At 43.4% G+C, this 26690-nt stretch overlaps 1 protein-coding gene across 1 annotated transcript; it reads left to right on the forward strand.

Annotated features, from left to right (window-relative positions):
* The first annotated feature begins 188 nt into the window (after positions 1–188).
* LOC143132651 (neuronal acetylcholine receptor subunit beta-2-like) lies at positions 189–26033 on the forward strand. Its single transcript, XM_076292308.1, has 6 exons — positions 189–698; positions 18591–18736; positions 19304–19348; positions 20535–20644; positions 22590–23604; positions 24624–26033. Exons 1-6 carry the CDS (start codon positions 644–646, stop codon positions 24771–24773), a joined length of 1521 nt encoding a protein of 506 aa, XP_076148423.1. The 5' UTR covers positions 189–643; the 3' UTR covers positions 24774–26033.
* Positions 26034–26690: the final 657 nt, after the last annotated feature.

Raw genomic sequence — 26690 nt, forward strand, 5'->3', positions numbered from 1 at the left:
ATTTCGTGATTGTTATCGGTCATGTTCACTGGAGTGGCTAGTAAGATGCTTTTAGTTGTCTTTGATCTGGCCGTGTGAGATTGCGTTCTCACCGTGCCCTAATTCCTTCGTTTGCATGCTTGTGAAAACTGATTCTTGTTCCGCACAGATGTCAACGCAGTTTACTCCATACGCTTGCTAGAGTCCTGGACCGAATGTGCGTGCGCGGAAAGACAGAATGACAAATTGAAGGGATTGCAGGCATTTACTTTGCCCCTGTCTGTCTTCTTTGAATGAGCGGAATGAATCGAATATATATTTTGCGTATTTTGGTGTCAATAGTACACCTGCAAACGCAAGACACAGTGAATTTATCGGGGACAGTCTAACTTCCGAAGAGGTAGACATCTCCCCGTCAACCGGGACGTTAGCCTTACTGACGCACAGGGCAGCAGCCCACAGAAGTGAGCCCACGCGCCTGGATTCCTCTTTGCCTCGTGCTGTGCACCTACACAGCGGAGATGTTCCCTTCCACATCCCCTTAACGGGACTTTCATGTGTTCGTTTGTTTTGTTTATTTTTTCTTTGGATTGAAGGAAGGCGAGGGGCAAGCCAAACGGTCTATTTCCAAGTTTGGTGAGCGGGCGACCGGTGGTACAAGGCAATGGCAGTCCCAGTGACTTCAGTATCGTTACTCGCTCTCCTTGCACTCGTTTCAAGTAAGTAAATACCCTATTGAGATGTTATTTACAGTAAATTCAAAATTGACAGCATGATATGACAAATGTTGTGTTTTACCCTGTCAGTGTGCTCGTTGTCGTGTCACATCAGGGATTTTTTCTATCGCGCTCTGTTTTGTCTATTATTGTATGGGAGCTGAGCCTGAACTAATACGTGGTTCCCGGAAAAATAACGAGTTTGTATAGAATGAAACGACCCACGTGCTGCAGCTTTCTAGAAGGGGTGTAAGAAGGGTAACGCAATGACTACACCATGAGTTTTAACTATTAACACATCCTGTCTGAAGAAAGTGTGACACGTAGATTTTCCTGGCACGTGATGCACGGCACGCCTCGGTAAACTTCACGCTTGTGCTTCCATCAAGGGGCCACTCACCACTTAACTGTCAAATATACGCATGTATTCAGCATGTGGAAAAATACGCAGTGGCTATCACACTGCATATTAAAGTGATCATAGCACATTTCACATTGATAGATAGCATTAATGACAACTTAGACCAATAGACTATTCGCCACAATCCACTAATAACACTGAAAGGCCTAGTTCATACTTCAGTGGCATTCATTTTCGTTAATTTAAAGTGCAAAGGGTTTGGTTGATGAATTGCTAAAATGCAGAAATGTCAGGATGTTCGTGTCTATAATGATATGACCTGGAATAAAGGCTGATTAGATATAAGTCTTCCAGATTTATGGGGCGCTGATGTCATCACAGGCAACACACACACACACACACACACACACACACACACACACACACACACACACACACACACACACGGTGCACTCTGAAGTTCAAGTAATCAATTTTATGACATTTTCAATAGCATGACCCTCAATTCGAATGTCATTGTCATCACTGGGGGGGGGGGGGGGGGGTACATTTCTTTATATTTTTGTATCTATAATCTACAGTGTGTGTGTGTGTGTGTGTGTGTTCGTCGATCAATGGATCTCTTCCTTGTGTTATTATAATTTTTACATCTAGGTATATTGCTCTTGGGTGCTCCTTGTTGGTGCCCCCCCCCCCCCCCCACCAATCCCAATCCTCCCCCACCTTTCTTATGCAGCCCTTGCCACTTAATCTACTAAACCCCTCATCTACCCCTCTTCTACTGCACCCCCCCCCCCCCCCCCCCATAAATGCACAAATAGGCTGACACCAGACATAATTTCACTGCATTTCTTACTTCCAGTAACTATATGCATGTGACAATAAACTTCCTTGTATCCTTGTATCCTTGTATATTACCAAAGACCTCCCTTGGGGATATGTAACATATGGGTGCAACATCTGTAGCAGTTTGGATGTATGAGATCATAGACTTGGAATGGCGGGCTTGGACATCACACAAGGAGTTGTTTCCTTCAGGGTCAGGGGTCATTGGTTAGGCTTGTGCATTAGTATCCAGGCAGTTGTAAGGTATAGAGGGTAGTAGAATGTGATGTGTTATTGAAATGTTGCCTGTTAGTGGGAGTTTTTTTCTTATCTTCTGACAACCAATACCGTTCTGGCAAAACAACGGATACATAAGTTGTTGTACCAGTGTGATTGTTGAATAATTCAGGTCTGTTATAGAGAGAATGTTTACATCCTCTTAGCATTCTAGACATCCATGATAGTCAAACCTTGTGCAATGTTATATATAAATATGATGTAAGTTCTCTCTTATATAAATAATCCAGTGTTTGATATTGTTCAAAAACAAGCCAGTATAATTGTGACATGTGTGATAATGCCACACAAGAGGTCAGGTGCTGAAGTCATGAACCAGAAATGATGCATGACTGATCTGGACATGTTTGTCCTGCATGTTCTACTGTTTATGTTGCACAGTCCTATAGAGGTCCCAGCTCCAGACCCAGCAGACATGTTCTAATCTCGCAGCCCTTTCATGGTTCTTTGTGCTTGCCTGCATGTGTGCTCTCACGTACCTTAGCGTGTGGGTGACAGTGGCAAGCTACGTAGCGATTAGATTGAGAAGGTCTCGAGGGTGTTTGTGTGTGTGTGTGTGTGTGTGTGGTCTGGAAGGCGTGCTAACTCTGAGTATTATTAGATCTTTTGCTCAGTGAGTTAGAGCTGGAAGCTGCAGGAGGCCACAGACGCTCACACTTGTCAGCATTAGCATGTCAATGAGAGGCACGCATCCCTACACTCACACACACACAGACACACACATGTACTGACATACGCACACACATACTCACTGACCCCTCAAACCCATAGCCAGCATGCACAAACACAAGCATATGTCCAACACACTCACCAAACAAATCTGACCAGTCACGATTCAGAATACTTGTGTGGGCGTTGAAGTTGCAGCGTATGTGATGGATGTCTTGTGACCGTGGTGGCTGCAGTGTGATGCTTGCTGGACAGCTCCACGGAGGGTGCACTTGGGTGGACTGGATATCTCTCTCTCTCTCTCTCTCTCTCTCTCTCTCTCTCTCTCTCTCTCTCTCTCTCTCTCTCTCTCTCATAGAAATTGACAGAAGTGGCACTTTGAGTTCAGATTGGGTAAATCAGTCTGGTCTAGCTTGGTCCACTCAGAATTTCACCAGACTACAGACAGCTTGGACAAGGGCAAGTGTTTTCACCTAAAAAAACAAAAACAAAAATGCGCAAATACACACTTTTCAGCCCATGCACACTCTGCCCTTGACTTAAGTCTGTTATGCACCATGAAGGCAGTCATACACTTCGGGAGGAGTTATGCCAAAATCTGGCCATTCCTTCACGTAATATGCTGTCACTCATTTAAGCATTTTTTGCCAAGCACTTCTGAGGGCTGTATTAAGTAAAGTAAAAAAAATAAAAAAAACTACAAAGTGAAACACCATATTGGCAGCAGGCTTAGTTCTAACAACACAAATACACAAGTACAAATAACTTTATAAAATAACAATATTTCAGTGTCAAATTTGGTGCTTCAAGTGCTGACATAGCATTATATTTTTCCAATGTCACATGGTTACATATTTTCTGACTTTATGTTAGGCTACGTTGTTGCAAACCCCAGAGCCTAAATAACATGTTCAATATATCTATTACAGTAAAGATAAATGGTGAAGTACAAATGGTCAGGCCACAGTAATCATGCATATTCTCTACAGTTCACCATCATACTGTTGACCTTATTAATGTTTCGTTTCGATAGTTCAGTGATGCAAGGGTTCATGACCTGTACTGTACCGACCCGATAACATTACTGTAAACCAGACTGCGATTTGAACTGCAAATTATTAAAGACAAAATGATGCTGTATCTGTTTTTTTCAAAAAAGTGTGCACCTGGCCCATAGGCTTTTCATTAGTGCATCCTTTGAGCAAATATTTCTACTTTAGACTACATCCAAATGAGAATAGAAGTGCCGTCTCTTTTCTACATTATACAGGGTAAGCCAGAAGCATTTATGGCATCCTTTAGTTAAACAAATCAAGCACGAAGACTTGAGTCTGACTGTTGAGTCTGACAAACTTATAGCAATATGGCAGTTTATTCTACACGTAGCTTGAATGGGGGATTATTATTAAACCCCGCATCAAGATTGTCAATTGATAGCCTGTTAAAATAACCTTCATTAAGCCCATGGCCATAGGTTACCATTAAATCATAGCCCACTACCTTAAAGTCTTCTGTCCTCAACTTCTCCATAATGTCTCTCTCTCTCTATTCTCCAACTTCTCCATAATGTCTCTCTCTCTATTCTCCAACTTCTCCATAATGTCTCTCTCCATTCTCCACCCTGATGCAGCTGTGGCCTGTAATAAGAAGCTACTTGTTTCTCATTTGTTATAAAGTCTTCCAGCTAATCCGTTTTCCTCCAATGCTGTATTACTGAACAAAACAAATCAAAATCAATGTGAGTTATGTTCTTCTTGGAATGAAATGTCATTGATAAGGTTACTGTAATGAAGAAGTCCATGTTTTACGTTTCATAGCAACCAAAATGAACAAGGTTGTGGCTCAGTCTGGTTCAATTTGGAATAAGTCACTGCTCTTTTATGAGGCTGCCTTGATTCTGAACACACACGTTGTGGGTGTGACTGATGTGTATGGGAGAATGTGCGTAACTCAAAAGTGCCTAACTGGAAGCATGTAAACTTGCAAACTCAATCACAGTGTAATGAGCGCAGCAAATCAGCACGTGTGCACCACTATATGGCTCCCAGAAAGAACACATACACATACACATGCACACGCATATCAGCGTAGCAGCAATCTGCGACAGACAGACACACGCCATACATACAGTACACAACAACAGCAACAGCACTGGAGCAACAACAGCTAGGGCATGAAATGCTCATCTCAGCAGTGTCATATCGTCCATAAAGCACATAGCCATGCTGCCATTGGGGCCGAGGCAGAGTGCAGAGGCTGTGTGTGTGTGTGTGTGTGTGTGTGTGTGTGTGTGTGTGTGTGTGTGTGTGTGTGTGTGGGTCTGTTAGTCTGGGGAGTAGGGAGTAGCTCCAGATGGTGAATCTCAATAATTTAGAACCTGAAAAACCTGCCTCTGACACGGGACAGTCTGTCCTCCCACGCTGTAGAGACAGACAAAAAAAACTCTGTTCTCCCCCGGCTCAGAGTGTCCAGAGCGGCTTGCCGATGGTTCCGTACCTGTGGGAAAGCGCAGGGATGGGGACAGATGTGGACTCTGAGAATCAAGGCTGCGTGGCAGCCGTTTGTCTGTAAAGAAAGGAATTGCGTGCTCCAGGGGTGATATATAAGGGCCTCACCCCAGCTGCGTTTGTGTCTTTTGATCCGTTTCCCTCTCCTTTTCCCTTGTTTGTGTGCGTGTTGACGCATGTGTGGGCGAATGATGTGTGTAAGAGTTAATGTCTGCTTGTGTTTCCTGCGTGCTTCGTGTGAGATGTCAGAGGATGTGTGCTGGGCAGAGACAGAGAGTCCGTGGGGCTCTCTTTGCAGTGTGAGATGAGGCCATTTTTATTTTAGAGCAGCTGAATAATTCACAGACTTAAAGTGTACCAGAGTGGAACAGCAGTGTGTGTGTGTGTGTGTGTGTGTGTGTGTGTGTGTGTGTGTGTGTGTGTGTGTGTGTGTGTGTGTGTATGTGTATGAGTGAGAGCGAGAGAGAGGAAGGGAGAGAGGAAGGAAGGGAGAAAGAGATAGAGAGAGTGAGTGAGATCGAGAGAGTGAGGAAGAGAGAGATAGAGAGAGTGAGTGAGGGAGAGAGAGGAAGAGAGAGAGAAAGAGAGAGAGAGAGAGAAAGAGAGAGAGAGAGAGAGTGAGCTCAGAGAGAATGTCTGTCAGCTCAGGTTGTGTAGTGTTTGTTTTTGTTCAGGACCAACGTGAAGCAGTTCTTTATCTCTGCTGTTAAGGTGGCTTAAAGCCCGTATTAAACCTTAAGGTGTGCCATGCAAATGAATGAGTTCTGGATCAATGTGAGCAAGCTTATCTGAGATCTTGTTTAAAGCTCTCTGGATTGTTGAAGCATGTATATCATCAGAAGTGCCACTAGTATGCTGCAAACACTCACTATGTTAGTATTCAGTATTTTATTGAGATGAAGATGAAAGTTAATTTCCAAGCCTCATGATAGCATTTCATTAATACACAGGATTAGATGTTAAAATCCCTTGTGCCAAAATCCAAGGTAAAAACACATTCAGAAGCCCCTGCTCAAGTTTAACTTTAAAAAGCACATTACCCACAAATCCGCCAACAAATGGTCACAAGCACAATACAAATGGCCTATCCAACAGCAGTAGCCTATATAGTATGCAGCATGTCATTGGGGTTATCAAGTGGGCACCCTCATTCACCGATGTTTCGTTAAGTTAGGCCCACGACACCTCATGAAGGCTTAACAGTGAAACCAGCGTCCTGGAGACACTCCCCTCCATGCTGCCACCATATTACCACATTGAAATATCCAATACCCAAAATACTCTTAACCAGCCCAGGCATGGTCAAGGTTGGCTAGGTTGGTCCGTCCCGTTGATGTGGACTGAACCATAACCATAAAAAACCTTGGCCAACCAACCATCACCCTAGGCACAGCCCATCACAAACACAAAACAAATTAGCCAGTTAGCTTAACCCGTTAGCTTAGGCCCCATCCCAAACACAAAACAAATTAGCCAGCAGTTAGCAGTTAGCTTACGCCCCATGCTGCCCCATATTACCACAACAAGCATCCAAATACCCTTAACCAACCTAGGCATGGTCTAAGTTGGCTAGGTCGGTCCGTCCCGTTGATGTGGACTGAACCATAAACCATAAAGAACCTTAGCCAAGTACCATCAACCTAGGCACAGTCCATCACAAACACAAAACAAATGAGCCAGTTAGCTTACATTAGCTTGCGCCCCAGGAAGGGTAACTTCTCCTTACCCACAACCAAAACAAATGAGCCAGTTAGCTTACCTTAGCTTGCGCCCCAGAAAGGGTAACTTCTCCTTACCCACGACCAAAACAAATGAGCCAGTTAGCTTACCTTAGCTTGCGCCCCAGGAAGGGTAACTTCTCCTTACCCACAACCATTCGCTTGCCCGTTCTGCTGCTAAAGACATGTTACTAACCACCTGCCTTAGACTTCGACCACAAATGCCCAATTCAGACAGCAAGCCAATAGCAGATCTGGCCACAAACCCACGTGCACCGATTTCAATAGGCCTTAATCGTGCACTCCAACCTCGCTTAGCTGCCTCCTCTGCTATTTCAGTATATTTAGCTCTCTTCAGCTCATTGGCCACTTCCACTCTGTCTTCCCAAGGAACAGTGAGTTCAATGAAGTAAACTATCTTCTCTGAATCCGACCATAGAATTACGTCGGGACGTAGCTTTGTACTCACTATATGTGGAGGTACCGCCATCTGCTGGCCAAGATCAACCTTCATTTCCCAGCCCGCCCCATTTTTCAACTGGCCGGTTTTACACCTGGCCTTCGCGGAACAAGGTTTATCCCCCTGACGTACAAAGTTAATTTGCCTTACCCCTTTACTAGCTGCTAATGAATTGACATCTCTTCTTTTATCCTCTATTGCCGCTGCCACACATTTCAATACCTGGTTATGACGCCACGTATACCGCCCCTGGGTGAGACTTACCTTGCATCCTGATAGGATATGGTGGAGACTGCCCACACACGAGCAAAGTATGCATTTATCATCCTCACCAAACCATTGACTTAAATTCTTGGGAGATGGGAGCACATCATATGTAGCACCTAACATAAATCTGATCTTACCAGCTTCCATGCCCCATAGATCTTTCCATTTAATCCGTCTTTTTTCCACCCCTTCCCAGTTCACCCACTGCCCTTGTTTTGCCTGCGACACTGCCTTAGTACATCTTACAGCCTCCTCCTGTCTATGCATTTCCTCCACTACCATTTTCCTCTTTTCTCCTGCAGAAGCCTTACTCCACAAGGGTTTACTTGCACCCACCCCTAGACCCCCCCGCCCGTGCTGCACATGGCCCATTATATCTCTATGCTTCAATGCTGATTGAGCTTGCTTAACTGCCTGCTCTGGGTTCCACTTCCTCCCTGCATTAACTGTGGGTGCAACTTTCCTCACCACTGGGTCCTTGGACTGAGTAAGAGTCAATTCCAATCTAGCCTTAGCACACTTAAATTCCTCTGTCAGACTAGATATTGGCAACTCTACAATACCCTTCCCATACAAGGCTACACTGCTTAAGCAGCGTGGGACTCCGAGCCATTTTCTGACAAAGGAGTTGATCATTTTTTCTAACCTCTCTACCTTTGACAGAGGAACCTCATAAACTGTCAATGGCCACATTAGCCGAGGCAACAAACCAAACTGCAAACACCACAGCTTGAGCTTACCTGGCAGCCCCGACTTGTCAATTTTTGCAATACCTTGCCTAGTGACCTGTCTCAAGTCTTCAACCTGTGATTTATCACTAAGGCTTGCATCATACCACCTTCCCAGACTCTTCACTGGTTTCTCCAGAACTGTGGGAATCACCTCCTTATTTATAGCAAACTTCTTATCTGTTACCTTCCCTTTAATAATTGAGAGACTCCTAGACTTACTTGGTTTCACCTTCATTCTGGCCCATTGCAGATTACTATTTAACTTACCCAGCAACCTGTTGGTGCATGGAACGGTTGTCGTCAAGGTTGTCATGTCGTCCATGAAAGCCCGAATCGGGGGGAGGCGTGGCCCTCCCTGCAACTTCTCCCCGCCCACTACCCATTTTGAGGCCCTAATGATGACCTCCATTGCCATTGTAAAAGCAAGTGGGGAGATGGTACATCCGGCCATGATTCCTATCTCAAGTTGTTGCCAACCTGTGGTGTAATCAGCTGTTGTAAAACATAATTGAATATCCAGAAAGTATGCTTTTACTAGGCTTTTAATGCTACCTGGGATTCTGAAATAAGGCCTCCCACAACAGACTATGCGGCACAGACCCAAAAGCATTAGCCAAATCCAAGAACACAACGTGCAGGTCTCTCTTCTCACGCTTTGCTAATTGAATTTGGTGCCAAATCATGCTGGTATGCTCTAAGCACCCGGAGAAGCCAGGAATTCCAGCTTTTTGCACCGTGGTATCAATTAGTTTATTCCTTTCAAGGTAATTTGTCAGTCTCCGTGCCACCACACTGAAGAAAACCTTCCCTTCAACATTCAGTAGACTAATTGGCCTAAATTGATTAATCTCCACTGCGTCCTTTTCTTTGGGAATAAATATTCCCCCAGCCCTCCGCCAAGCCTTGGGAATACTCTGCTTTTTCCAAACTATCTTCATTAATTGCCATAAAAATCTTAAAACATCTGGTGCACTCTTATACAACCGGTAGGGCACTCCATTAGGTCCCGGGGCTGAAGAGGCCCTTGCACGTTTTATTAAGTGTGCTTGCAAAGGACACTTATTGTTCTTCTTAAGTTTTATTGGGGGCCAAGCAGCGAAGCTGCGAAGGCACCCATTGAGTTACTAGCTTTTCCTATTATTACACTTCTGCCATTGGAGTCTATGGCAGCCCATAGAACGCCTGGCTAAAAAGTGCAGATTTTTTGGCAGAAAGTTTCGGGACACTCCACTGACCATTCACACTCATTTACGGACCTCTAAACCCAGCCATCTAGCGCCACCAACAGGTCAAAATCTGGCCGAAAATTGAACCGCTGGGTCTAAAGTTATGAAATTTGGCACACTGATTCAGCACTGTCCCATGATCACTCTCAACAATTTCCAGAACTCTATGCCCAACACTCTAGCGCCACCAATGGGTCGAACCTGGATTGCATTCACGCATGTGACCATTGAATGGTGCGTCCGATTTTCACATATCAGGCACCGTTGGAATCCCTGGACCGACCTAAGTTCAATGACCCCTATTACGTCACTTTCTGCCATATTGGACCTCCGCCATATTGGATTTAGTCCAAACTCTACGAAAAGTTTCAGCGGTCAGAAATTTCATCCGATTTTCATGGAACTTGGCGGAGATGATCTTCTCCCCGAGCCGCACAAACGATACTTGTCAGATTTTTCTATTTCATTTTTGTTTGCCCGTGACAGCCAATCAAATATGGTGATGAAGCCGCCAAACAGGAAGTGGACAAACATCTAGGTGACACTTTGAGTTAACACAGCAAAACTCGATAACATTAGTCAGGACACTTTCTCAATCACTCACAGCAATTTTTATGTATATACATTGAACGCTCTAGCGCCACCACCAGTTCAATGTTGGACATGCAATCATGCGTGTGATCCTTGACTCTTTTGTCTGATTTTCACAATTGAGGTAGCATCTGAATCCTTGGACCATCCCGAGTTCATCGACCCCTATCCCATCACTTTCCGCCATATTGGACCTCCGCCATATTGGATTTAACACAAACTCTATGAAAATATTCAGCGGTTACAAATTTCATCCGATTTTCAAGGAACTTGGCGGAGATGATTTTCTGACCGAGCCACACAAACGATACTTGCCAGATTTTTCAATTTCAAGTTTGTTTGCCCGTGACAGCCAATCAAATATGGTGACGAAGCCGCCAAACAGGAAGTGGACTAACATATCGAAGACACCTTTGAGTTAACACAGCAAAACTCGATAACATTAGTCAGGACACTTTCTCAATCACTCACAGCAATTTTTATGTATATACATTGAACGCTCTAGCGCCACCACCAGTTCAATGTTGGACTTGCGTTCATGCGCGTGATTCTTGACTCTTTTGTCTGATTTTCACAATTGAGGTAGCGTCTGATATGATCACTTTCCATCATATTGGACCTCCGCCATATTGGATTTAGTCCAAACTCTACGAAAAGTTTCAGCGGTTACAAATTTCATCTGATTTTCACGGAACTTGGCGGAGATGATCTTCAGACCGAGCCGCACAAACCATACTTGTCAGATTTTTTTATTTCATTTTTGTTTGCCCGTGACAGACAATCAAATATGGCGATGAAGCCACCAAACAGGAAGTGGGCTAACATCTCGGCTATGCTTTAATGTATGAAGTCCAAACTTGGTACAGGGACTTTGTATCTGATTGTGAGGACACGGTAAGAAATTGGCATCATTTGGCCTCTATAGGGGGCGCTGTAATACAGGAAGTGAGCTTGTATCTCAGCAACGCTTTGGTGTACAAAGTCCAAACTTAGTATAAGGACCTGTTACCTGATTATGATGATGCACTAGGAAATTGGAATCATTTGGCCTCCATAGGGGGCGCTGTAATACAGGAAGTGAGCTCGTATCTCAGCAACACTTTGGTGTATGAAGTCCAAACTTGGTACAGGGACATATTAGCTGATTGTGAGGACATGAAGGAAAGTGTTCTCATTTGGCCTCTAGGGGTGCTGTAATAATGAAAGTGAGCTCACATCTCAGCAACACTTTGGTGTATGAAGTCCAAACTTGGTAGAGGGACATGGTAGCTGATTGTGAGACCGCACAAAGACATTGGTGTAATTTGGCCTCTTGCTGTAAGTGCTTGCTGATGCCGTGGCAACGCCATTTCTGCTATAGCGCTCTGCTAGGCCCCCGCATTGCTGCTTGCAGCTATATTTATTATTATTTTTCCCGTCTCCCTAATTTTTTGTCAACCCTAGCACCTAGGCCCTTTGAGACAGAGACACCGTTCCAACTTTAAAACGTCCGGTCAGTACCGGTGTAAGTTGGTCGCGAAGATGACGTCAAGTGGGCGTGTCGTTCGTCCGCCATATTGGATTGAATAGAAAGCGAAACTAAATTTTCACAGGTCACAAATTTGGTCCGAACGCCACGAAACTTGACGTACATTATCCTTGGACCATGCCTCATAAATGTTAGCGGAAGGATTTTTGATTTTCGAAAGCGTATGCCCGTCACAGCCAAACGAAATCGGCGGCGAAGCTCCGAAACAGGAAGTCGTCCATATCTCAGGAACACTGTCACATATCGATACCAAATTTTGTATATGAACTGGGGACTCCAGTGTGAGGGTGCATAAGCTAAAAAAAAACCCACATATTCCAAAAGTTTCCATCATTTGCCAAACCACCCACAGGTATTTGGTAACTCTCACCATTCACCTTTGCACCATTCACCTTCTATCACAATGCGTTCCAAGTATGCTCAATGCCTCTGGGTATCCACAATGTCTCGGGGCAACCTTGCCCAATCATGAAATCCTTGCTCTGCCATGGGATAGTATGGACTTACGAACTGAAATAGCAAGGAGAACAGTAGCTATATATAGCTTACATAATAGAGTTGTTTTCACATTGACGGTATTCAAATAAAATTTTTCATTATTGTTAAATATCATGATGGGAGAGTATTATTAAAAATTTTACAAGTATGCAAATTCATATGTTTACGGGCATTTAGGTTTTACTGTGTTGTTTTGTTGTAAAGACATGCAAGGCATTCTGGGCCATGTAATGAACAGTGGTCGGCAGCACTCCATAGGCTACGTATTAATATGAATAGGTGTTTCTGTAAACCTAGGGACAATAAACAGCTATCTCTGTTACAAAAACGAGCTGGTAATCGCTCATTGAAGAGGGAACTATGATAAAAAGATTGTTTTTCTAAAAGCATGGAGTTGACGAAAGAATAAGCAAGCAATGTCACTTTAATGTTAAATAGCCTAACGCTAGGTTGGCAACGTTGTATTACATTTCACTGAATACGTGTGAGCTTCACAAGTAAGGAAGGTGCGAATATTATGTAATTTATCATGGGATACCTCCCGGGGCCCGTCGCTACCCCCGCAATGCAATTGCTGGAAAATTCTATACAGGTCCTTTCTGACTACCGGCGTGCCTTTGACCAGGCCAAGGCTACAGCGCAGACGCTCACAAATTAATTGGGGGTTCAGAGTACATTTGAAAATGTTAGAGCACGGAGAGTGAAGCGAACTATCGGAAGATGAGCGCTTAACCGATGCAGAGAAATTCTTCAAAGTGCAGGTATTTAATGCAACTCTGGACATCATAATCAGTCAGCTCTCCCAACGATTTGCAAGTATGCGGGAAACTTGTCATGTGTTTGAGTCTTTACGTCCTATGACCCTTCAACTCGCAGGTGATAATGAACTGCTTGAAAAGGCAAGACGTTTGTCAGACCATTATAGCAGGGACATTGCACCGACATTCCCAACACAACTCCTCTCATTCAGGTCTTGCTTTAAAGCAGAGATTTCACAGAAGTCATCTATTTTTCAACTTGCCAAAATGCTGGTGGTAGATTATGACAGTGTAACATCCACATTCGGGTAAGTGTGTACTGCTCTCATGTTGTTTCTGACATTGCCTGTGACTGTGGCAACAGCTGAGCGATCTTTTTCCAAACTCAAACTTATTAAGGAGCAGCATAGGGCAGGAGAGGCTCAGTGGGTTAGCTATCCTGTCCATTGAAAATACGAGAGCAAGAGCATTAAATATTGGGAACATCGTTAACGATTCAACGAAAGGCTCGTAAGATGCCTTCTTCTAATGGCCTAATTCACGCATATTGGGGATTGTATGCATATGAATGATTTTATTTGGTGTCTGCACGGTTAAATAAGTTAGGCTACATTAAGTTTTATTTCTGCGCAGTGCGAGTTTTTAAGCAAGCAACGCTTGCAGTTTCAGCAGAGGGTTGAAGAAGCGCATTGAGCGCATTGAGTGTTCCCATAATTCCATGCGAGCTGATGTTAATGCAGTAATATTAGATTACCATGGCCTGCAGGCTGTTAATAAAATTATTTTTTAATGTTTTCACATGTAATGCATCCTATGTAGTCGTGTGTTTTTATTTGAAATTGTAATATGTAACTACTAAACTACTTCGGTGCCTCAGGCCCTTTGTATAAACAATTGAAGTCACCCTTAATGTGTATTGCATGTATCAGAGCTAATTCATCCTGGGCCAAAATATGTCGTTATGGGTCCGCATAGTGCTCTCGCACCTGGGCCCATCATAGGTTTGTTACGCCACTGCGTAATGCCATGGTCATTTGATATGAGATGCTTGCATTCATAGCAACGTCACGTGTAATCAGAATTCTACGATACGCCCGCTTGACAACGGCAGAGATAGAACTGGCCTTTGGCCATAGCATCCATCCATTTAGAACGACTGGCCTTCATAGCAACCAAAGATCTGAGCTGTGTTGCAATGTGAGGCAAAGTATAGTAAGGTGATGAAACATACAGAGACAGGTCAAGAAATATAGTGCAGTGTAGACAGTAGTATGCAGTTGATTTACAGACGGTGGTTTAGATTAATATGAAGTATTCCTTTATGAGATCTGAGATACATCAATAGGCTCTCAAAACTCTCAAAACAACCCCAGGCTCACAAAACAATCCCAAACAGACATAAGGTCTTTATAGAGCAAATCTATATAGATTATTTGTCAAATAAACCAGTAAAACATAATTTGTGGGATGGAATATATAACATTCACACTCATAGCTCATATTTCTTTAAAATAAATCAGTGAAAAAGTATCCTGACAAACAAGCAGCTTTTTAATGCCTTGGTCATATTTCATAATTTCAATTCCTCTGTAGGTTACCTGATAGCCCAGTTTGAGAGGTGCAAGACGCGTGACATTATTTATTTTTTTGCAGCCAATCATTTCTGTCATTTTATTTTATTGATTTGATCTCAGTCATAGAAGCTAAATTCGAAGGCAGGCCAAAGGTAAAATCCAACGAATCGCATTCAACCCGCAAGTCAATAGTTGAATAGCCCTCTCCTAGAGCTTTTGAGATATTGCCACTGCTCCAACATTGAAAGGCACTGTTACAATGCCTGGATCAAGCCAGGTTCAGCATAGCGTATGCCACTGTCCGCTCAAGTTGCTGACCGGACCAGGGCAAGCCTACTTTTGCAGTTCCCGCCGGAAATGCAGTCTAGTTACTTCTTGCACCTCTTTCCACCTTGGTGGACTATCGTCGCATTGGCTACTTAATTCACCAATAGGTGGGATATCAGCAGGAAGTACCATCTCCCTGAACCTCTCCCTATCTTTGTGCACTCCCTCTAAATACTCCTCAAGCTTCTGCTTAGGTTCCAAAAGACTACCACTCTTCTGCATTACGAATAAAGACTTAACAAACTTAAATGGGTCTTTATAGAATGCTAGTCGGGCTCGTGATTTCTTCTTCCTATTTTTCCTAATATTTTCAGCTCTTCTTAGCACTACTAACCGCTCCCTCACATCTGCCTGTAGACAGTCAATACCTTCCTTCTCATCATCTGTAGCTTTTCTCCACTGCTTCTTAAGCTGCCTCCTCTCCTTGATAAGTTTATCTATCTCCTGCTGGCGCCTAGATTTAACTACCTCATGTTGCCGTTTTGTCCTTCTCTCAATAGTCCCAAATCTTTCCTTACCATAGCTATAAATAATGTCTCCCATTTTCTCTAATTTGCTTTCAGCCCTCCCCTTGAGCTGACCCAGGATACTGACCAAATCACTATTAACATCTTCCCACATTCTACATTCTGCTGCACCTGGCCATCTAACCCCAGGCCTATGACCATTAATCTTCTCCCTCCTTGGCTGACTGGCCTCTCTCTCTGCCTCAGTGCTAGAACTTACCTCAACAACAGGGGATAGAACACAGTTGTGTGCTTAACATAATGTTCTTAATGTGACTTACTTTTAACTAATTATTCAAATCAGTTCCTGTTGTCTGTCTTGTTCAATGCACTGAAGAGGACTACTCAGCTGTTGTAACCAACATGTATCTATTTGGACTCAGCTCATTGTGATTTGCATGTAGAATGTATTTATAAGAAGAAGATATGAATAGTAGGACCAATCTTAAAAATAATTGAGGCTTATACGGGACTTGACTGTAGCTGTCATTATACTATTTGTGAAAAAAAGACATGTTAGGTGTTCATGCCACAAGTCTCATCATGCCTGTGAGTGGATTTAATAGTTTGACTTGACATTCTCGCAGACTTGTCATTCATTTACACATTCATGTAGTCATTACTAAATGGACAGTGTCCATCTTCGTTGGTCCAATCCATGAAAAGTGTCCATTTGATATATGACTTCAATATTGCAGCAGAGTTCCTGTCCCTTGCAGTAGTGTGTTCAGTCCACAATAGCTTCTAATCATCATCGTTGTGCTGCTATGTCCCTGATTATTATGGCTTTGAATGAGTGTGGCTACAGGGCTCACAAAGGCTAACAGCGGAATACAAAGTCATGGTCTTTCACAGACTTCTGTGCATGGAACCATCCCCAGATGCCTTGTATGAATCGATGACAAGGCTATGAGAGTTCTCCGTTTTGCATTACTCATCACTGATCTGTGTCATCTGTTCACCACTGATCAAGTCACAGTCACCCTACTGTTACAGCCATGGTCCAGAGTATTTATTATTGTCCTTATGTCCCCAATGAGCATAACAGAGGTTTGGTCGAAACCCATTAAGCTAACCAGCTAATAGCCACTAAGCACACACACTACAGGGAGCCTACTGATAAAAGCTGTCTAACTTGCAAACAATATTTTGATTAAATATTTGGCATTGTCATGCCTTAGAATTGATCTTATATTTTTTGTTGGGTTTTGGGGGGAAGGGTCAGCAGCTAGTAACTAATGGAGGCTTACAAGTGTGTTTGTCTCTCCTTCACGTGACCAGGTAGAATAAAAAAAAAAAAAAAACTCAAATCTAAATGCAAATCTAAAATGTAGCCACTGACCGAAACATATACCTTTATTATGGTGCAAAGTTGCATAATCTCAACTCTGCACCATGTCTGCTAGTCATTTTCATCATCATTTCCTGGGATGCTGCATTGTCTTGCGCCGCCGAGGCGGGGGAGTCAGTGACTAAACGTTTATCTCTGGTGTTTGTGTTTATGCACTGTCAGCACACTGCAGTCCAGCTCATGATGGCCTTCGCACGAGAGATCATACTCACTTCACTAAGCACAGTGTGTGTGTGTGTGTGTGTGTGTGTGTTAAATACAGATGGGAAGAGAGACAGTAAAAGCATTACAACACTCATTAGCAGTGCCTACAGTAGCTGTTGTGCTTATTAAAGCAAAAGCTGCTGAAATTGATTTGAGAAAGTTAGCAAGTGCTATGTGTGTGTCACTCATGCAGTCATGTGTGTTTGACACTGCAACAAGGGAGCAATGTCATTGCCATCGTATACAGAGCAGAGATACACAGAGTTATAAAAGTGCTACAATCTGTTTCTGTACTGTAATCCAGTGGTTCTCAAAGTGTGGGGCGGGGCCCACTAGTGGGAAATAGAGACATGTCAGGTGGGGCGCGATGAACACGAGGACATTTTTTGACAAGATCATAGATTCAAAACAAAATAGCCACACACAAACATAGGAGTCATAAACAGACCGACATATGAATTAAAATAGCACCTGATCCAGGAGACCAAGACAGGAAATGCAACATGGAACCATTTTTTTTAACATTACCATTTTGCTGAGTTGATGGGGTCAGGTGGGGCTTGAAAATTCCCCACTTCCAAAGTGGGGAATGACAGAAAAAGTGTGTGAGAACCACTGCTGTAATCTCAAAGGTTGCACTTTCAGAGATATCTGTCCCAGCCAGAAACCTTATCAAGTTTTTCCCGATGTTCACCCCATCTTCAGAGAACAGTGAGTCTCTTCCCTGAACATGATGGTCCATCAGAACAGTATACAGTAAACATCAGTCTGGTCATCGTTAGCTCACACATCCACTTCATTTGATCAGTTAAACCAAGGCTATGCTCCAAGCCAGACATGTACAGTAATTTGGTATAGATTTCTCCAAACTTTGGCCTTTTGCTCTGTGGCAAACAATGGTGCAGTGTATGTTTACAAACATTCTGAGGCCCTGAGCCCCTTAAAGCAAGCCCTGGGTTCTGAAGGCCAAGTGAAGAGGTCAGGGGATGGAGCACGGAGTGATTAGATGAGACGAGTGCATTATCGAGGGGGCGGGAGAAGCGTGCAAGCTGGTCAGAGAGCGCTGGAGGTGATGGCGCCATGGGGGGGCGATTCAAACGGCGTGTTTACGCTAATCATGTTAATCATGTCAGATGGAGTAAACAGCTGTATATGTTTTCATTTGTTTGTTTGTTTGTTTTTGGGCTTGCGTGCTAGTTTTGTTTTGAATTAAAAACGTTTTGCCAAATAATTAGTCTGTGTTTTTGATCTTAAGGTTCAGTTTGAGTAATGACTTAAGTTCATGTTATATTGATATTGATGCTGGCGTGATATTGAATGGTGTGATATTGAAATGATGACCAGTGTTTGTTTATGTGTGTGTCTCTGTGTCTCTGTGTGTGTGTGTGTGTGTGTGTGTGTGTGTGTGTGTGTGTGTGTTTATGTGTGTGTGTGTGTGTGTGTGTGTGTGTGTGTGTGTGTGTGTGTGTGTGTGTGTGTGTGTGTGTATGTGTACAGTGGTGCTGAGTGCCGAGATCGAGGAGAGGCTGGTGGGTCAACTGCTGTCACCTGAGAGGTACAACAAGCTGATCAGGCCAGCCGTCAACACAAGCCAGGTCGTCACCATCAGCATACAGGTGTCCCTGGCCCAGCTCATCAGTGTGGTGAGTGAACCACACACACACACACACACACACACACACAGACACACACACACACACACACACACACACACACACACACATGCGTGCATTGAGACTTACAATACAACAATATACATCTGTGTGCACAGTACTTATACATGTGTATGAGTTCGTATATCAGATAGGAAATTAAAGTGCAGAGATTGCCGTGCCAAAGTGAAGGTTTTTGTATTTTTCAGCCTCACATTTTCTTTATATGTATTCATACTAGCTGTATTATGCCGTGTGGTTAAACTTGGTTTTAATGAGGTCTTTCATGTTGTTTCATTAGGAGCCCTGTTTGCCACTGTTGCCCCCCTGTAGGATCAGAGACATAAGTAGCACAGCGTTTGAAAGGGCTATTGAGTGTTGATGATTGTTGTTGTTATTGCATGATTATTCTAGCACATTACCAGTAGTATTCACGTCAATTGTTTCACAAAAAGATATATGTTCTCCTTATTATGTCTACTTATTGTTGAAATCCATTCATTGCATTGTGTAGCAGGCACCAGATGAGCACAACTAATTGTTTTTATTTCTTCCCAGAATGAGAGAGAGCAGATAATGACCACCAACTGCTGGCTCACACAGGTATGGCATACAGTATTTTATTTGTATTTTTGTTTATTTATTTGATAGGGACAATGTTCATTAATTAACAGATAAGTTACTTGCTGTAAACAAGCCAGAGTTAGCTACAAGTGCTAGTTTTCATCTGTTGTCCCTAGCCAGATCTTAACAGGCACCCTAAAATGCAAAAGTTGATAAAAAATGCAGTAGCAATTTAAAAAAGACAGCAGCAATTAAAAAAAATATGAGCATACCCTCAAACAGACACAGATATTGCTCAACTCACCTAAACCTCCACTTAATTACAGTACAAAGTAAGAATACAGTATAAATACAGAAAAAAAGAGAAAAGAAAAAGGCAATAAAAGAAAAGTTTGTTCATGGACTTAAGTATGTGTCCATCTGAACACCCTTTCTGTGTTTTTAGTACATATGTGTCCATCTGAACGCCCTTTCTGTGTTTTTAGTGCCCATTTAGGTAACACTTTATAATAACTACACACAATTCATCATTTATTAAGCCTTTATTACTTATTAGTTAATGTGTTTTTAGTACATATTTTAGTACATATGTGTCCACCTGAACGCCCTACACTTTCTTGGAGATTGCATGCTTGAGAATTATTTTAGTTATTGCTGGAAGTTATATGCCACATCCATTACAGTACATGGTCGCAGTGAAGACTTCAGATTGTGATTCAACCAAAGCTAAGGGGATTGACCTCCTGTGTGTTTGTGTGTGTGTGTGTGTGTGTGTGTGTGTGTGTGTGTGTGTGTGTGTGTCTGTCTATGTGTGTATGTGTTTGTCTCTGTCTGTGTGTGTATGTTTATGTGTATGTGTATGTGTATGTGTGTGTGTGCATGTGGGGGAGGACTATTTGTGTATCTGTGTGCATGCGTGCGTGTGAGGGCACGGTGCTGCATCCGCTCGTATGCATGGCCTCTCAGAGCGCTCAGCATAAACAAACTTAACTCAGCAAATCACAGGTGCATCTGCCTCACACACATCTGCGTATGAATGTGTGAGTTTCTTTTTTTGTGTGTATGTGTGTGTGTGTGTTTACACAGGAATGTACAGCAGTTGTTATTTAATTTTTTTGTATATTCATCTCTATCTCTCCTTTTTGTGTGTGTGTGTGTGTGTGTGTGTGTGTGTGTGTGTGTGTGTGTGAATGTATGTGTGTGTCTGTGTGAGTGATTCCTTCAGATCTGGAATGATTACAGGTTAATATGGGATCCTGATGAGTATGAGGGCATCAGAAAAGTTCGCCTTCCGTCTCAACACATCTGGTTACCGGATATCGTCCTGTACAACAAGTGAGAAGGGCTTTTCATGTTTATGTTGATGGTAATTTTGATACCATAGATTTAATAGAGACCCAGTCAGACCAATAGTATGAAAAATCAGGAACAGAGTTTATTTACAATGATGCGCATCAAGGGAGAGACAGCATGACTTCACCTAAAGCTCCATCAGCTGCTCTAACTAGACAAGGAAATAGTTAGAGTTTAAGTATCCTTCCAGGCTGACGGGAGATGGCGTTTGTCATCCCATCTCACGTGGACTACACTGAATCAGACCCTGATTAGTGGCAGCCTGGCAATCCGGAGCAGATAGCTACTGACGCAGCCATGCAGAACAGTGAAACACTGCAAAGTCATAATATTCCTGCTTATCTCTAAACACAGTCACACAGAGATATACACAGGGACAGTACAGATATCATACAGTCATTACATAGAATCATACTTTTAGTATCAAAGTGACCTACTAATGAGAAATGCAGAACATTAAACCACATATTGGAATATTGGACATAATGCAGAACATTAAACCATATTGGAATATTGGACATAATGTTCTATATAGACTTTATCACAACAAATAAGAGAAATGAGGACAGTCACACGCCCTGCAATTTAATTTTAGTTTTCACTGTAGTGTGAAGTGGAACTTCAGTTATTTCAGTCTAATTTGTGTCATTCATTCATGTTTTCTCAGTAATGTAAGATGTTATCTCAGTAGTGTCTGCTGAGGTGTATGTGTGTGTGTGTGTGTGTGTGTGTGTGTGTGTATGTGTGTGTGTGTGAGAGAGAGAGAGAGAGAGGGAGAGATAGAGAGAAATATATATGGTCATTAGAAGAATAGATGAAGAGATTGAGTTATTGGCAGAATTGCACAAGAAGACAATATTGTTCAGTTTTAGATTCTTGGTCTGATGTTGTATACTAGGTACAAGAACAAGGAATAATGGCACAGAGACTATAATTTAAAAACACAAACAATACTAAAACATTTGGTCAGACATCTAAGACATTTAATTCTACAAGGCACCATGCCTAATGTCTATGCTCTTGAACACATACATATGACATTTAGTCTGCCAAAGTCTATGTGAATTTAAAGATGAATTTTAAATAAGCGTTTCACTTTACAAGCACAGTGTTAATCTAAAATGTTAATCTGATGTGTCCAACACTATGGGGGGGCCTTGCTCTAACCTTGCTCAAGGAGAGTGTTTTTAAGAGCAGTCCCAGCGAGGGAGATGGGGATTAGGATTAACAGCTGCAGCGTAATCTGGGTCAGGGCTAATCCATACCTGAACATCAGTACTGTGACCCTGACACCAGAAACTAATTGAGACTGCTGGGGTGAAAGACATTCGTGTGTGTGTAGACCACAGTGTTAAATGGTTTTTGACTATGTGTGTGTGTGTGTGTGTGTGTGTGTGTGTGTGTGTGCGTGTGCGTCTGTGTGTGTGTGTGTGTGTGTGTGCGCGCACGTTTTTTGTCAAAAATAAATTAAAACATTGATAAATTGTAATATTCTTGTGCCTATGACAGTGTCTTCATCGTCCAAACTGCAAGACTCTTACTTATTCAGAGTTGGTCTTGGCCTCACAGTGCTTACTGTAGTGTCACTCTAATTGATCAGTTGGTCTAATTGATCCACTCTCACCTTTTACCCTAATGAATGCCTTCGTAAAATTGACCGCCACAAACATGAAGGACAGTTAGGTACACAGATGAAGACAGAGGTTGTCTGTGGGCTAAAATCATTGCAACCTTTCAGTTCACCAGGACGTATTTATAGGGACCAAAAGATTGTCCTTACATGTCCATGTGGTTTGTCATTATGTGATTTTTCAAGTTTGTTTTACAATAGGTTTGTTTATGTGTTTGCTTATGTCTGTGTACATGTGTTTAATTTGCTGAAATGTGTGTGTGCGTGTGTGTGTGTGTGTGTGTGTTTCTCTATCAGTGCTGATGGGACATATGAGGTGTCCTTCTACTCTAATGCGGTGGTGACTTACAATGGTGAGGTGGCCTGGCTACCTCCAGCCATCTACAAAAGCGCCTGCAAGATCGAGGTGCGCGACTTCCCCTTCGACCAGCAGAACTGCACGCTCAAGTTCCGCTCCTGGACCTACGACCACACGGAGATCGACCTGGTGCTCATGTCCGACTTTGCCAGCCGCGACGACTTCAAGCCGAGTGGCGAATGGGACATCGTCTCGCTGCCCGGCCGCAAGAACGAGGACCCGAATGACGACACCTACCTGGACATCACCTACGACTTCATCATCAAGCGCAAGCCGCTCTTCTACACCATCAACCTCATCATCCCCTGCGTCCTCATCACCTCCCTGGCCATCCTGGTGTTCTACCTGCCGTCCGACTGCGGTGAGAAGATCACCCTCTGCATCTCTGTGCTGCTGGCCCTCACCGTGTTCCTCCTGCTGATCTCCAAGATCGTGCCGCCCACTTCGCTGGCCGTGCCGCTCATCGGCAAGTACCTGATGTTCACCATGGTGCTGGTGACCTTCTCCATCGTGACCAGCGTGTGCGTGCTCAACGTGCACCACCGCTCGCCCAGCACGCACACCATGCCGTCGTGGGTCAAGCGCCTCTTCCTCGTACGCCTGCCGGCCTTCCTCTTCATGCGGCGGCCCGGCGGCAGCTCCAACGTGCGCGAGCGCTTCCGCCACAGGCACCGCAAGTGCTCCTTTTCTGACCCTAAGACGGAAGAGGCTGCCGGTCAGGGAGGCTCCGGAGGAGGAGGAGGAGGGTCCGGCGACTCGCCCTCCACGTTCTTCGTGAACGAGGACTCGGCGAAGCGCTACGGATGGCACTCGGGCGACCTGCCGGAGAGTGGCGCCAGCGGGACGGAGTTCCGCCGCCGCATGACCCTCCGCTGCAACGTGGACGTGCAGGAGGCCGTGGACGGCGTGCGCTACATCGCCGAGAAGATGAAGACGGAGGATGACGACGAAGGGGTAGGTGTGCTCTCCTAGTGACTTAGCTTTATAATAACTACACACAATTCATAATTTATTAAGGATTTGTAAACTATTGTAAACTATTACAAATGCTTAACAAATGATGAATTGTGAGTAGTTACCAAGATTTCTTTGAAAGAAATGCTTAAGTTAAGCATTAGGAGTTTTCACACTGTGTACAACTGTGTAGTTGTGTTCAGGAGTGTCACCAGCCGATTTTGCCGGGGCTTCAGCCCTGAATGTTTTGAGTGTAGCCCCGAATGTATTTGTCAAAGTTGACTAACAAATATGAAACCATTATTCCGATCGTGCATTGAAACTTTGAGATGAGATGAACCTATTTATCAAACATACAAGCAGGACAGGACACGAGTCTCTCACTCTTCATGCAGCAGATCTGACTGGAACATTACCTTACCATACAAAATGGAATTCACACGCGCGAGAGAGTGAGCGTCAGTTCCAGGGTTGGGCATATAATTTTTTTGCATTTCCTATTTGGTATAAGAAAGTTATAAGGAAATCATAAAGGCAACAAGGACAAGGAGGCGGTGGAGTTATGCTGTTCTCGTCAAGTCTACAAGTTCAGGTTTGTTATCAGCCTGCCCTGCACTCGGCAGGAAGCCCTGAATGTTTTCAACTGCTAGTGGCGCCCCTGGTTGTGTTTGTGCTATGCGTGTATTGCATTCACTTTACTAAGCTTCCTTGAGGGACTGTATTGTTGTACATTACTGCTACCTGCTGGTCTGCCTGGAAATGTAACAGCCAGCCATGGTGACTGCATGAATATTTAATGTTCCCCCTGCACTACAAAAGACATAGCATCTTTTATACTGATACCAGAGAGCTCTGCTACACTGGTTTGTGATATCTCTCATTGTTCAGTCACTCATTGGATTCTCGCTTAAATAAGAATCAGTCAGGTCAAGATCTGCCAGTCCAATGAAATGGGTGTTATTAACGAATCCTTTTCCCAACCCCCTGTTTCCTTTCTCTGCCCGAATGCTCTCCATTAGATCATCGAGGACTGGAAGTATGTGGCCATGGTGATCGACAGGCTGTTCCTGTGGGTGTTCGTGTTGGTCTGTGTGACCGGCACGATAGGACTGTTCATGCAGCCGCTGTTTCAGAGCCTGAACACACCCACGGTGGACGACGGCGAGTGAGCGGGGACAAAATAGCCCTCTCTTCACGACCCCCTCATAATGGACAAGGAGCTGAAGAGATCTCAGACCTCCTGATCACGCCCCCCCCCCCTTCCCTTTCCACCCCACAACCTACTACCACATGTTTACTACCCAGCTGCTGTTATAACCTGGAGAACAGAAGAGAGAAAGAGAGAGAGAAGAGAGAGAGAGGAAAGAGAAGATACCCCCAAGCCCTGCACTAGCCCTTGTCCACTACTCACACACTCTCTCACACACTTGACGTGCGTAGACATATGCCCGCACACACTCCCTCATGTACAGTGCATACAGATACACACACACACACAGCCACTACAACATGTTGCACTGTGACCCTCCTTGCACTATGACTTGCTGAACTCTCGCTGGCCTAACTTAACCAAACACAGCCCAGCACTGTCCCTGCCAAATCTACACAGACACATCCACAGAGTAGACCTCGAACAGTTTGACCGACAAATCAAAACTCAGGACTACATTGCAGCTTTTGATTCTTCCGCTTTCTTGCCATCTTGTTTCTTTATCCCTCTGTTACAATAATCTGAACTCACGGTTGCTTTAATATTCTCCTCCGTAACACTATACTGCAAGTGGCTGTTTCGAGGGCACACGTTACGTCCTTCATGCAAGCTTCAAATGCTCTGTCATAAAGTTGCAAGCATGGATAATCATGTATACCAGCTTTGTAAGCACCAGCTTGAAGTCTTATACCAGGCCTTTCTGATTTCATTCCTTATTCCATGCTTATAACTCGGTTATAGATATATGTGTAGGCATAGGGCAGTCAGCAGGACCCTTGATGTTGCCATATATACGGCATTAATGAAGGACTCCCAGCATAGAACTCTAGTGAAGCCTGGTCCTGTCACGGCTGTAATGTCTGACCATTTAACTCAGATGGAGATAAATCGTGTGTGCAAAGAAAGACTTTCAACTGGCTGTTTGGTTTATATCATAAAAAGAGAAGTCATTTCTGCACTGTTTTGACATTTTCTTTGAATTTTATTGTTCAATTTGCTTTGCCCCAAAGAAGCACACAGAGATGCAAAGAAGCACGCTGAGAGGCAAACAATTTCATGTAGAAAATGCAATGGGATTCTGGACAGAAATAAACATTCAGGAAAAGAAGTAATGGGATGAGAGAGAAAGAGTGAGTGGGACATGGGATGGGAATGAAGCAACACTACAAAGCAAAGCAAACATACTTTACAGGTTTAGCCATTATGTCCATGAAGAAATTATATAACACAAATGTTTACTTTGTAGATTGTATGTGTACTTTTATATTTTGATTGGTTTTGAGACAGTAAAGCTGAAAGCCTACACACTTGGCTTTCATTTCTTTCTTCGTTACATCTAACTCAAACACCTTCTTTCCCAGAATAATTTTGGGATAGTGCTTTAAAAAGTATGGAGCCCAGGAGGTGTCATTGCAAGATATTTTTGTGATATACTCGAGCGAATGTGCGCTCATTTTACTAAATCGTGCACACATTTTACTAAATTGTGCACTCATTTGACTAAATTGTGCTCTCAATTTAGTAAATCATGCGCACGATTTAGTAAAACGTGCACACGATTTAGTAAATTGTGCGCACGATTTACTAAATTGTGCGCACGATTTACTAAATAGTGCGCTCATTTTACTAAATAGTGCTCTCAATTTAGTAAAATGTGAGCACGATTTAGTAAATTGTGCGCTCAATTTACAACAATTAAAATGAGAGCACAATTTAGTAAAATGAGTGCACAATTTAGTAAAATGTGAGCACAATTTAGTAAAATGAGCGCACGTTTTCTGGATATATACCAAAAATATCTTGCAATGACACCTCCTAGGCTCCGTAAAAAAGCACTATTGGGTTTCATTAAGTGCAACAATGCACAGACAGGGGA

The sequence above is a fragment of the Alosa pseudoharengus genome, unplaced genomic scaffold, assembly GCF_046254945.1.
Source record: "Alosa pseudoharengus isolate Yale_2024_CS ecotype anadromous, Long Island Sound unplaced genomic scaffold, YU_APseudo_1.1 YU_APseudo_1.1_scf_19, whole genome shotgun sequence".
Lineage (NCBI taxonomy): Eukaryota > Metazoa > Chordata > Actinopteri > Clupeiformes > Clupeidae > Alosa > Alosa pseudoharengus.